Genomic DNA, 14,192 nt, shown 5'->3' on the forward strand with positions numbered 1-14,192 from the left:
CCGCCAGTGAAGTCCCCTCCCAGCGACACTGTAGCAGGGAGGCAACGCCGGATGAAGCAGCGCTACGACAGGGTGCGTCGGGCGAGATGTCCCACACTCACAGTGTCCGACTGGGTCCGTATCCGCCGGCCCAATCGGTCCCATAAGGGGACTTCTCTTCTCTGCAGCCCGAAAACCCACCAGAACCTGACGCACCGGAGGCGCCCGGGAGCCTGGGCCCCGTCCTGTCCGGGCTCGCCAGAGGCCCTCTTACTTCAGAGACTATGTTCTAGATTAGTGCATGGCCTGTCGCATGGCAGAATAATCCACAAGGCTATGCGGGTAAACTGACAGTCTACCTTGTTTACCCAGTCAGGTTGGCTATGTTCAGGCCTAAGTGATGTTATGTTGCACTAACTTGTTTGAGTATGTTCAGCACTTTAGAAGAGGGGGGGGGTGAATGTGGCATATGACTTTAAGCCACAGTACCTGAAGTCACGGCAGGTTGACATCACTGCCGTAAAGTTTCACTGTAACAAAAAGTAACATGATAGTCGCAGATGTAAAATAAACTACAGTGAGCACAGAGAGGTTGTCCGCACATTCTTGGATATAACAGCGCACGTACAGGCTATTGTAAATCTAACCAATAAAAATGATAACTTCGGCGATCAGCTAAGCGAAAATTCCATCATGGTGGCTAACATTTCCCAGCTTGTGGAGATGAATGCAGCTGAAATTAAAGAGTGCAAAGCTAAAATGCAATCAATGGAAAAGGAAATGCCCCAGCTCATTTAAGAAAATGAGGAACTGAAAGAAAAAGTGACTGAGTTGGAGTGATACAAGAGACGCTGGAACCTCAAAATTCATAGCCTGAAAGAAAAAGATGACAAACACATTTGAGACATCGTCATTGGTATCCTTTCAAAGATTACGCCACAGTGGGCTACGTTGATGGAAACCGAAACCGTGGTTGACATCATTCACCACCTTGGGAGACGAGAGGAAGGGAAAAGTCATCATGCAGTTCACCATGAGATATCACCGGGATGCCTTCTCGAAGCTGTCCAAGAACATAACAATTGCTCATTCTGTGATGATGAAATTGAAACCACGGAACATTTATTTTATGATTGCAAGTTTATTAATGTCTTTTGGGAAGATTTACATGACTGGTTATTCCCCAAATTTGTCAATTTCTCTAATTTAACAAAAGAGAATATTTTATATTGTATACCTGTAAAAGATCCAACACATGACCTGGGAATTAATACAATCATCATTCTTGCAAAATTATTTATACATAAGAACAAATTCATGAAAACAAAACCCCAAATCTATGTTTTTCATAAGGAATTGTGTTATTAGTTCTCATCTTTAAAATGCATGGAGAAAAAGACTCCTGTCAAGCTTTGTGATTTAGTAGAGGAGCTTAACCTCACAGAATTCCCCTAGCTCTCCCCCCTTATTTTTTATTTCTCTACTTATTAAGTTTCTTCTTTTTTTATTTTCTTTGATCTCATTATTTGGGTAAACTTTTACTGTGATATTTTGACTATTTGTACTGTTCAAACCTATCTTGAGGCTTGTCTGTAGCCTATGGTTGTATAACGCTGTACTATGCCAAATTGTTTTGTAAATGTGTCAATTAAAAAAAACAAAACTTAAGGCAGGAAGTCGTCACACTCAGCCACTTCAAAATAAAAGCATGCAATAAAAACCATAAAACACAGTAACAATTCAGAATAAAATCATAAAACACAGTAACAATTCAGAATAAAATCATAATTTAATTAAAACTAAAACAAATAAAAGATATAAAAACATGCAACACAAAATACTCTTAAAAACAGACTTCCACCTTGTGACACTCACACACATTTTCTTTTCACATTTAAAGTACTGTGCAAAAGTCCTAAGCCACCACCATCATAAAATACTATGTACACAAATGTAACATTAATTATTAAATATTATTATTAATTGAGGCTCCATTCCATTAAGGTTTAAAAGAGCCAGGTTCCTGCTATTGCTCAAGTGTAAGGGGAGGTTTGGAGTGTGTAAGGGGAGGTCTTACACACTTTAGCCTGTATAAGCTGTTTTCTTTTCTGTTTTGTAATACTGCATACACATTTCCTGTATTTTTTGGTTGTATTCTAATTAAAAGACTGAGAAATAATTATATATGTCCATTATAGCATTGGTAAAACAACAAATCTAATGGTGGCCTAAGACTTGTCAGGGAGGACTTGTGTTTCATTGGCCCCATTATCTGTAAATAGCAGGAAAATCTGTCAAATTCAGTAAAAAAAAATCTGACATCATTTTCCACATCATCTTTTTCAGCTGACACACCTGAAAGTCCCTCATCACTTTGCTTATAGTCCGCAGATATACAGACTGCAAAGGTTTTAGGCCACCATTAGATTTGTTGTTTTAGCAATGCTATTATTACCATATATAATTATTTTTCAGTCTCTTAATTAGATTACAACCAGAAAATACAGGAAATGTGTATGCAGTATTAAAAAAGAAAAAAAAATAGAAAAGAAAGTAGCAGGTATTTAGTGTCCCATTACACTTGAGCAATAGCAGGAACCTTAATTGATAATAATATTTAACAATTAATGCAAGGAGGTAATGGGAGTCACACTTTCATTACCTACAGCATAGGTTCTGATATAGTTCACCTTTTTATAGCACCCCTGCTACACAAATGTATATTTTTATTATCAGTTTGTGTCGACTGCTATCTTACTTTTTGTTTCTCCATAGCGAGTTGCTTCTCGCCCTATTGATGTATGTTGCATGCATCCAATTTAGCGACATGAAAGCAAAAGCTCAAGTGTCACTCACTACTTGTTTGTGGGTATTGGTCACCAGTTAGTGGCATCATATCCCCTTTGCACATACATTAGCATTGTATTTGTCCACCAGAACATCATAAATTCACTTTTCCGGTGAATCTGGTGTTAAGCAGAATACAGCATAACAAATGTGTGACAGATAACTGCCGTGCCCTCCTGTGATGCATCCAGCTAATATTAGCCCAGTTGTATGCACTAGTTGAAAACCTAGTTCATTTTACATCCAGGTGCCATCTCAGTACAGAATGAGAGATTGCTCATGTGAAGTTGTCGTGTCAAATAATTCACTGATACAGAGTGGTGATAGTGGCAAGTAGAACATTTGCAGTTGAGATCACTTTGCTAAATGTGTCTTACTGAAAGAAAGAACACTATTGAGTATATCTTTAACTTCTTTAATATTATTGTTAGTATTACCAATCTCTACCTGCATCAGAAACACAAGCAGCCAATTACAGTTGTTGTGATGTTGTGTGGTCTCATCTAATGTGTGTGTGTTTGCATGTGCATGTTTGTTCATCAGGGTGCATTCTGGGGTCTGATGACTGGACTAGTAGTGGGACTAATCCGGATGGCTCTAGAATTCTCCTACACAGTTCCTTCCTGTGGTCAGCCTGATCATCGGCCTGCTATCCTGGCTGATGTCCACTACCTGTACTTTGCTCTCATTCTGTTGGCAGTTACCAGTCTGACCATTGCTGCCGTCAGTTTGGCCAGTGCCCCAATACCTAAAGAACATGTGAGTAACATTTCATTACGTGTCATGTGAGTAACGTTTCAGGCTAAGCTTGTTGTTTCTCTCGTTCAAGATGACGCTAACTCACGAGCAAGCTAACTTACTAACACAGGTAGAACATGATTGTCAAGATAATACAGTAGCTGGTCTGCCTACAGATATTAACGAGCCACAGCGGGGCCTGTGGCGGCTTTATCTGCTGTTTCCACACGACAAGGCCTTATTTCCTTTTCAAAAGCACAGCAACATGAGTCCTGGCGGACTAACAGAAACAGTTGAGCATATCACTATGGCAACAAGTGTAAACAAAGCACGGCCGGTGAGGGTGCGCGGGCTTGGACGGCAAGCGTAAACAGCAGCAATACAAAATAATACTAAGCTAGTATTATAAAACACATTAATAATTCTCTGCCCAGACAAAACCCTTTACTGTCCGGACCACCATCGACAAGCCGGGGAGGGGCGGTGGATTCTTCAGTAGAAAGGAGGTCAAAATCTGATTGGAGAGAGATCCTCTTATTATAGAGTGCTGGAGAGGGTGTAACCGAGTGTTGGTGATCAACCTTTAAAATTTAAACCAAGATCTCTGACAAGTTAGGAGCATACACACAGACTAGAGTCAGTGGGACATTGTGCAGTTTCCCTTTCACTACAAACCCCTCCCTGAGCTACTACCTTCTCGTGGTGGAGGGGTTTACGTGTCCCAATGACCCCAGTTGTCGGCAAACAGGTCCGGGGGGATGGGCCAGACAAAGGGTAGCTCGGAAGACCCCTTATGATGATGTCTATAAATGGTTTTTCGGTGTCCCTCGCCCGGACACGGGTCACACCTGTATGTTGGGGTTTACCCCAGTAGATGAGAGGGTAGCCTCCCTCCGCCTTCGGGTGGGGGGACGGATCCTGACTGTTGTCTGTGCCTATGGTCCAAACAGCAGTTCAGAGTATCCACCCTTCTTGGACTCCTTGGAGGGGGTGCTGGAAAGTACTCCCTCTGGGGAGTCCCTCATTCTGCTGGGGGACTTGAACGCCCACATTGGCAGCGACAGTGAGACCTGGAGGGGTGTGATTAGGAGGAACACCCCCCCCCGATCTGAACACGAGTGGTTCGGTTATTGGACTTCTGAGGTCGTCACAGGTTGTCCATAATGAACACCATGTTCAAGCATAAGGGTGTCCATATGTGTACTTGGCACCAGGGCACCCTAGGCCACAGTTCGATGATTGACTTTGTAGTTGTGTCATCGGACTTACGGCCGGATGTCTTGGACACTCGGGAGAAGAGAGGGGCGGAGCTGTCAACTGATCACCACCTGGTGGTGAGTTGGTTACGATGGTGGGGGAGGATGCCGGTCAGACCAGGCAGACCCAAACGTATTGTGAGGGTCTGCTGGGAACGTCTGGCAGAGTCTCCTGTCAGAGAGAGTTTCCATTGGCGGCTGACCGAAGCTGTGGCCGCAAGGTGGTCGGTGCCTGTCGTGGCGGCAATCCCCGAACCCACTGGTGGACACCGGCGGTGAGGGATGCTGTCAAGCTGAAGAAGGAGTCCTATAGGACCTTATTGGCCTGTGGGACTCTGGAGGCAGCAGGCAAGTACCGGCAGGCCAAGTGGAATGCAGCTGCGGCAGTCACTGAGGCAAAAACCCGGACATGGGAGGAGTTCGGTGAGGCCATGGAAAACGACTTCCAGATGGCTTGGAAGAGATTCTGGACCACCATCCGGCGTTTCAGGAGGGGGAAGCAGTGCATCGTCAACTTCGAAGACCTCCTCAATCCCACCGACATGTCTTCCGGTAAGGAAGCAGGGCCCCGGGGGTGAATGAGATCTGTCCTGAGTTCCTCAAGGCCCTGGATGTTGTGGGGCTGTCATGGTTGACACGACTCTGCAGCATCGCGTGAACATCGAGGGCAGTGCCTCTGGATTGGCAGACTGGAGTGGTGGTCCCTCTTTTTAAGAAGGGGGACCAGAGGGTGTGTTCCAACTATAGGGGGATCACACTCCTCAGCCTCCCTGGTCAATCAATCAATCAATCAATCTTTAATCAACCAATCTTTATTTGTATAACGCCAAATCACAACAAAGTTATCTCAAGGCACTTTACACATAGAGCAGGTTCTAAACCGAACTCTTCAGGTTTTAACTTTAAAGAGACGCAACATTCCCACATGAGCAACAGTGGCAAGAAAAAACTCCCTTTTAGGAAGAAACCTCTAGTAAGGTCTATTCGGGGGTGCTGGACAGGAGGGTCTGTCAGATAGTCGAGTCTCGGATTCAGGAGGAGCAGTGTGGTTTTCATCCAGGTCGTAGAACTGTGGACCAGCTCTACACCCTCTACAGGATCCTTGAGGGTGCATGGGAGTTTGCCCAACCAGTCCACATGTGTTTTGTGGACTTGGAGAAAGCATTCGACCGTGTCCCTCTGGGAATGCAGCGGGGGGTTCTCCGGGAGTATGGGGTATCAGACCCCCTGATACGAGCCGTCCGTTCCCTTTATGACCGGTGCCAGAGCTTGGTCCGCATTGCTGGCAATAAGTCGGACTTGTTTCCGGTGAGGGTTGGACTCCGCCAGGGCTGCCCTTTGTCACCGATCCTGTTCATAATTTTTATGGACAGGATTTCTAGGTGCAGTCAAGGCGTTGAGGGGGTCTGGTTTGGTGACCTCAGGATTGGGTCACTGCTTTTTGCAGATGATGTGGTCCTGATGGCTTCATCAGACCGTGACCTCCAACTCTCACTGGATCGGTTCGCCACCGAGTGTGAAGCAGCCAGGATGAGAATCAGCACCTCCAAATCGGAGTCCATGGTTCTCAAACGGAAAAGGGTGGAGTGCAGTCTCCGGGTCGGGAATGAGACAGCTGGTCTGGGTATGCCTCGGGATCCCCCGGGAAGAGCTAGACGAAGTGGCTGGGGAGAGGGAAGTCTGGGCTTCTCTACTTAGGCTGCTGCCCCCGTGACCTGACCCCGGATAAAGCGGAAGAAGACTACGGCAGCGACCTTTTACTACAACATATCTGCCCTGCCTGTCAGAAAAGGATTTGGAGCAAATACAAGGGATGGCCTTGCTTATTAACAATAATAATATAGACAATAATAAAACTGCAACTGCCATCGCTAACAACAAAACACAAATAAGAAGAACCATAACCCCCCCACCCACCACTACCTTTACCCAACTGAAAGGCATAAAATACCCACATTAGTTTCAGACTAAACCTGGTTTAGTCTGGCTGAACTAATCAGCTTCAATTTTAGCACCCTAGAATATAAAAGGTTACTATTACACCCTTCTGGATACAGGTGATAAAAAAGTGGCACTATCAAATACATTGCAAGCTTTATCATTTCAAACACAGAGCACATAGTACACATTCAGTAATCTGGATAATGGGGGTTACCAAATCTGCCTGCCCTGCGTGCCTCTTTGAGAATATTTAGTAAATTGGGTTTCTGTTATGTTGCTGTTTAAGTTGCCTTATTTTGTCTTCTAGTTCTCGCTGTTTTTCTTCCCCTTTTCTTTTTCAGACACTTGCATATAAAATAATTCAGCCTCTAATATATGTCTTTGCACAGTCCCTGTAGTGATTTTTGACAGAGTTTGTGTCTGCACACATGCACTGTGCTAATACTGAGAAAGGTCTGCAGCTGTGTTTTTCTCTCTGCATCCTGTCATATTATACCTGTTTGACAAACACCTTAAAATGAATAAAAACTTGCTGTGTAGTCCACGTAGCACGGGGGATCAACTTGCGACCACAAGCACAATATTGAATTTTTTATTTATTTATTTATTTATTTATTATTTATTTTATTACATATGTTATGAAATAAGAAATTAAGATAAATAAATGACATGTAACACCAATGTAAATTGCACAAATCCTTCACCGCACAAAATTAAGGTGAATAAATAAAATATAGTATGTAAATGTTTTTTTTGTTTTTTTGTTTTTTTTTTGCATTTTATTTATTTATTGCATTTTGACATTACTAATTAATAACTTACATGTAGCTATAACGGGTCTGTATTAATTTTATAAATGTATTACTATTTATTTGGAAGCAGCAGTTTGTGTTGTGTGGCCTGGGATCATAATCATCACAGGTCAGTCTATCCCCCGCCCCTCTCCCCCCCTTGCTTTTCCTGTGAGAGTGAGACTCACTCACAACCTGCTCACAGCCTCTGCAGTCGCAAGTTGACCCCCGCCCCCTCCCCTTTGCATTTTCTTCTGACACACACAACCTGTATACATGACTCTCAGCAGCAAGTTGACGTGGAAGTAGGGGTGCCTCATCATCCACTGCACCAACTTGATGTGGAAATGAGCGATATTAGTCTAGAAAACTAACTTTTTTTTTTTTTTGAGGACGCACTTTTTTCTTCTTTTTTTTTTTAGGGCGCACGTGCGCCCCCAAGTAGATTGCGCCCTGTGCGGTTGCCCACATTGCCCATTGCAAAAACCGCCCCTGTGTGAATGCATTATTTAATAAACCAGAATATGATCAGGGTGCTTTTTGAACACTAAAAATTAAATTGTTTATTAGGCTAAATGTTTAAGGAAAAGTTGATATGATGTATCGTAAAGTTAAATCATTTTCAGCCTCACATGGACATGACAAATCTGTTTAAAATGTGTCTCTTACTGACGAACAGACTTTCCCTTATGTTAATTTAATTCATAATAATATATAATGTCCATCCATAATAACAGTTGGGGGGAATGGGGGAAATAACAGATGATGAAAAGAAAAATATTTCAAATAAATGAATGAAGTTGTTTATTGTTCTATTGTTGATCAGACGGACAGTTAACTAGATGATGAATCAGAAAACAAAATATAAAACTTCAGAGCATTATGCTTGAGTTTATTGTGTTATCTGTCTTCACTTCAGTGTCAAACCGCAGTGATGTATCAGATCAGTCTGATCAGCTGCAGCTACCAATCAATAAATGATGTGGTGTGTCAGCCGATGAAAGACTTCTGTAGAGGCTGCTCTTGTGTATCCCCGCTCATAGCTGCTTCCTTGCTCCTTGCTCCTCACCTGAACTGGAAGTTTGTTCAAAATGCCACTTTGAAGGATGTCCCTATTCTCTTATTTCAGTTATTTACAAGCAAAGACTCTCCAAAGCACAAACAAAAAGGGGAGTAAAACTTTCTGCCTGACAACATGGACAAACTCTTGCACACTGCAGTCTTTTCCTGGTTGACTTCTAACCTACAAATCATTAGATCTGAACTGACCACTGAAAAAACACTGAAAAAATACTGCACAACAATAATCTTTTTTTAATGTATTCCCTACACTGTTAGGCTGTGTGTTGTATCTGCATTTCTGACAGGCACCAGTCATTGACATCACATCTGTTTGGTTAATCAGTATTTGCAGCATTGCTGCTAGCAGTTGAAAGTATATGATATCCTGCATAAATGTGTGCTTGATATATGAAAGAACCAAGACATTGTATTCAGTGTCACCCCCTTAGCAGTGCTATGTTGGCTATGTTACATTCCTGCTGTTGAAAATGGCTAGTTAACATTCAGTGTTCTCAATTGGGTATACTGTTTTTCACTCATTTGGAAAAAAATAAGAATATATGCAGCATAAATTTTTGGCATCAATGCTCTGGGGTGCTGTGGTGGAGGTGTGGCTTTTGAAATGTTCTATGAACAGCAGTAGCCATAGTAGCAAGCCACAGTAAAACGTGTGTTAGTGTGGCAGCAGGCATGCAGCAAAAGTTCAAGCAGAGTATGGCCAGCTTAAGTAGGCTGCCATGATTAATAGTTGATTAATTAAAGATGTGCTTAATATGCAAGTCAAGGGTCAACTTGAGTTTTGCCTCCTGAAAAGCCTCACAGTTGTTTAGTTTCTGCTTTAAAGCTAGGGGAGTGTAATGAAAAATAAACCTAAGAAGACTGACATATTATGTGTATGTGTATGTTTTTCTCCTCCTTTCCTGTCCAGCTGTACAGGCTGACCTGGTGGTCAAGATATAGCCAGGAGCCTCGGATCGACCTACCGGGTCCCTGGCAGACCTCTGACCCAGTGAACCTTGACACCAGCCCTGACTCTAACCTCTTGCCTGACTCCTGGTGGCAGAGAGCTGCTCTGCAGCTCTGTGGTCTGATTGGTTCCAGCTCTGGCTCTCCATCTCCAGTGACTGAAAACGTTAAACTGATCTCTCTGCAGGAGGAGCCACTCTGGGGAATAGTCTGCAATGTTAATGCTCTGCTACTGTTGACCATTAATGTGTTTCTCTGGGGATACTTTTCCTAGTTCGAAGGGGTTAATAAAATCCTGAATCAGTAAATGTATAATGTAATGTAATGGTGATTTTATAAATTAAATTGCTTGGTTCATCAATCAGCTCCTCTGCTTGATTTGTCTTCTATGCAACAGAAGACTTTTAGGGCCCCATCTTGCAGTCGGCACACAGCTGATGGTGGGCGTGGCGCATGTGTCTTTGTTAGCAGTTAGCATTTTCTCTCCCTGCGCCCGCATTGTCTAAATAGCAAATGCACTTGCACCAGTCTGTGCGCCTATGGGCGTGTTGGTCTCAAAATAAGGTGTGGTCAGGCTCATTGGTGGCACGTTGCTATTTTAAGGCAGAGGAAAGCGATTGCGCTACTGACCAAAAAAAAAACCAGGTCTAAAGTACATTATTAAGATTTTAATAGGCGTGTGCACATTGCATATACACTCTGTTACACACACAGGGACAGGCAGCAGCACACAAACATGCAAAAAAAAAATCCAAGAAAGTATTACATCAACATATTAAAAATACATGTCATATTGGTAAATCATAATATTTTATCAGATTTAATTAATTGTAAATATATTTTAAAAAACAGATTAAATGAGAATGATCCTTCCACTGTTTGGGTGAGGGGTTCAGAACCTTGGACAGTGTCGCTGTGGACAGTCCTACCAACTGTATGAAGGGTTAACATGAATAAAACAGTTGAACAATATTAACTCATATTATTGAGATGACATGGATCAGGTTTACATAGGATTTTCAACAGTTAAAACCCTGCTGAGTTTACCTCTTACTCCATGACTGACCAAAATGATTTTAAAGAGAACTAAAACTGTAAAGCAAAGCAAGGCAAGGCGAGACCGGCAGCAATACCTGTCTCGCTCCCCATTGAACCTAATGTAATTTTCTTTTTTTTTTCAAAAGAATCTCACTCTGTGTTCGCACTGAGCTTACTCGCTCATTTTAAGGAATATCTGAATAAAATAAACACTGTCAGAATCTGCTGGCTTCTGTGTCTCTCACGGTGTTTTCGGTTTTTGGACAGGAGTTACGGTTTTCTCACAGTTTGCAATTGTTCGGGACCTTGTCAGAAGCCAAATTCTTCAGAATTTTGAGAATTCTTTCCAAGCAGATCCGCAAATCGCCGTAACAACCGCAGGGCCTTAGCTGACCTTGGCAACCTGTTGCTGGGCAGAATCTGACCTACTTTTTTGTGATTGGCTAAACTGAGCTACATTTTTGTAATTGGCTAAATCTACCTATCTGTCTGTTTTGCCAGTTAACTGAGCTAATTCATTTGAATGGAGTGATTAATTCATGTTTACTGTGGACAAAATTAATAGTTTTATTGTATTGTATTGTTTTGTATTGTAGTTATATGATTTGTGGTATATAAAAAGATTCAACATTTATCAGTAGAAGATGAACAAAATGTATATGATATAATTTCATACAACCAAGTAACTTAAAATAAAAAGTGTAATAAAATCTACTCTATAAATGATTTGAAGATTTACTTAATAATTTCATAACAGTGATGTTCCTGTCTGTGGAAAAAATGAAGTTCACTTTAATTAATAAGTTTAAATAAATATTATTTATGCTTAAATATGATTAACATTCACTTAATATTTTCCGGGATGTTAAGTTGAGAATAAAGTACATTCATAAGGAAAAAAAATTGTGTACTCGTCCCGGCAGTAGCCCCGTGGCACTCAAAATTTCCCTGGAATTTTCTAGTTACAAATATTCTTTTGATGAATTAAATGTGAGGTTAGCCACTCATCAAAACAATTTTGCTTGACAAATGTGCTGTTCTAATATTAATCGACCAAAGTGACAACACTCCTGGCTTTTAAAGGGAATGGGAGATAACTGTTATCTCCCATTTCCGGGGACAGTCCACGTTTTGGGTGACCTGTCCCCGGTCAAACCTGTCCCCGAAAATGTCCCCGATTTTGACACTGAATGGGGGAAAATGTACACAGACTCAAACACCAGTTATTACGGTAGACATTAAACGCATCGCCAGAGGAGACGTCGTATGACGTACGACCAGATGCAGCAGCGTCAACAGCTACAATCTAGAGGCGGCAAAAAGGAGAGAAAAGAAGACCAACAGCAGCGATAAATGGTCTGTTGTGTATGAACTTATTATTATTTTATGTGAACTGGCAGTAGACTTGGCTGTGTGTGTGAAGTGATGTAACGTTAAAGTAAGTGTGATTGTTTATCTGAACTGAAGACCTAACGAAACGTTATAAAAGTCAGTGAATGAACGTTAACATTATGACGCTGTTTTCATATCTGTCATTAGTGAAGCTGTAACGTTAACGTTAGCATGAGATTACCAGGTGACGACATTGTATGTGGCTCTGTTTTGGAAGAGAGGGAGGTGGAAGACTGCTTTGGTAGCATATGATTTTCCCGTAGGCATAGGGACCTAGGACTCTAGTAGGACTGTTCAAATAATAAATTAATTAATAATAAGTCAATGGTTGATAGTTGTGTGGGAATACAGTGCTGTGTGGGTAACCAATGACGGTAGTAGCTATAAATGCAGCCCATCTGATTAGCTGATGCCCTGAGTCACTGTTTTGTATGTTAGTAAAGGCGTAACTTGTTATATTAGATTACAATGATATTACAATATTATCTCTATGTTGCTCTGTTGTAGATTAGGAAGAAGACAAGTATAGGAGAAACTGATAGTAAAGAGAGAAGAGGAGAAGAGCAGGAGAACAGTGTGGAAAGGCAGAAATAAGGAAGTAAACAACAGAGTGAAGGAGAAAAGAGGAAAAGAGCAGGAGAACAGTGTGGAAAGGCACCTTTTGTGTCATAAATATCAGTTCAGTATTCAGTTGTGAGTAGACACTTTTGACCAAAAAAATCATAACTCAAGCTAACAAGACTAAGATATTTTTGTCTTCCTCAGTGGATGGATGGTTGGTGATGTCACCCATTTGTTTCCAGTGGCACACATTATGTGATCCACTTACATCTTTTTTATATGTTTTGACTTGGTAATTATTATTAATTACATCTTGATGATATTTACTAGCTACTGGTCTGGCAGCTGTATTTGCACATGACTCTTAAATTTGGAAGAGATGTTTTTTTTCATGTATTATTCTATATTTGTGTTTTTGACACTGCTGTTCACTACTTACACATGATATTTGTGAGTGCTGACATTTTGATTTATTAACCTTTTAAAGGGGCGCCACCAGGGATTTTGGGCCCCAAAAGATATCACACTGGGTCCCACCATCAAACACAGGCAATGCCGACCATGTGCAGTTTCTGTAACCACACCTCTACCTGTGAAGGCTTCAACTCAGTCTGATACTAACTGTACAATATCTACTGACACTGAGCTGTGATAATATAACACTGTGTAGACATGCAGGAAACATTCTGCATACAGATAAAGTGTTTGTTTAATTATAAATTAAATATTCTATTAAAATCCATGAATGATATGTTAATAAAAAAAAAAACTAATGTTCTAATATTTTTTCAGGGCCCCTGTCAGTCACAGGCCCTCAGAATTGTACTGACTTTTTGCCCCCTAATGGAGCCTTTGACCTTTTGTGTAATAAAAACTGGTTAAAATACATGAAAAAGTACTTGTCCCCATTTTTTATTTCATAATGATAAAATTTAATGATTTTTCACCGCTGTATTGAAAATGTCCCCGATTTTCATTTCAGAAATCTGGTCACCTTAAGATAACACTCTGATTGGTTTACCACGTTACACCCAAAACACACCTATGATTAATGAGGGGACTTAAATCCCTTTTAGATCATGCGCCTGGCCCAGTGACCATGTTTCCACAGTTAAAATAGCAAAACTGGATTTGAATATGACCCAAAGGCACTTTCACCACACGCTTCACGCCATGCACTATAGATGGTTAAAATGGGGCCTTAAGTGTCTACTAATGATCATGCTATTCTTCAGTTTAACCACAAGCACTTTAACTCACTTAATTGTAAAACTTATGATCACTTCTTTAACACACTTAAAAGCCATGATTCCATCTCTCTCTGCACCATTACAACTAACTGAGTGATATTTGTGCACTTATTCGGACACCCCTCCCGGAAGCCTGGCAGGTGTAGATTAGAGGTGAATGTATAGGCATTCCATAATCTGCATTCCGGCCAAGGCCGCTGCTGAAAACAACTCCCCCATGAGATCGCTGCAGCGAGAAGCCCTGTATTGTTTTCCCTTCCTCCCTTTTTCATGGACACCTGTTGATTGTTGACTCGGCCTGGGACACGATCAGGGACGTCTCCATGGCAACTTGCTGTGTTATCGCGATGACACCCTACGAACTGAGGCAC

At 41.6% G+C, this 14,192-nt stretch overlaps 1 protein-coding gene across 2 annotated transcripts in view; it reads left to right on the plus strand.

Moving 5' to 3' along the window:
- Positions 1-9,854, plus strand: part of slc5a9 (solute carrier family 5 member 9) — a 71,083-nt gene extending 61,229 nt beyond the window's left edge. For both annotated transcript variants that reach the window (XM_053321749.1, XM_053321750.1), the window contains 2 exons: positions 3,370-3,585; positions 9,543-9,854. In XM_053321749.1, coding sequence (XP_053177724.1) covers positions 3,370-3,585; positions 9,543-9,854 — 528 coding nt within the window. The remainder of the gene's footprint in view (positions 1-3,369; positions 3,586-9,542) is intronic.
- The last annotated feature ends 4,338 nt before the right edge of the window (positions 9,855-14,192 follow it).

The sequence above is a fragment of the Scomber japonicus genome, chromosome 7 (assembly GCF_027409825.1).
Source record: "Scomber japonicus isolate fScoJap1 chromosome 7, fScoJap1.pri, whole genome shotgun sequence".
Taxonomy (NCBI): domain Eukaryota; kingdom Metazoa; phylum Chordata; class Actinopteri; order Scombriformes; family Scombridae; genus Scomber; species Scomber japonicus.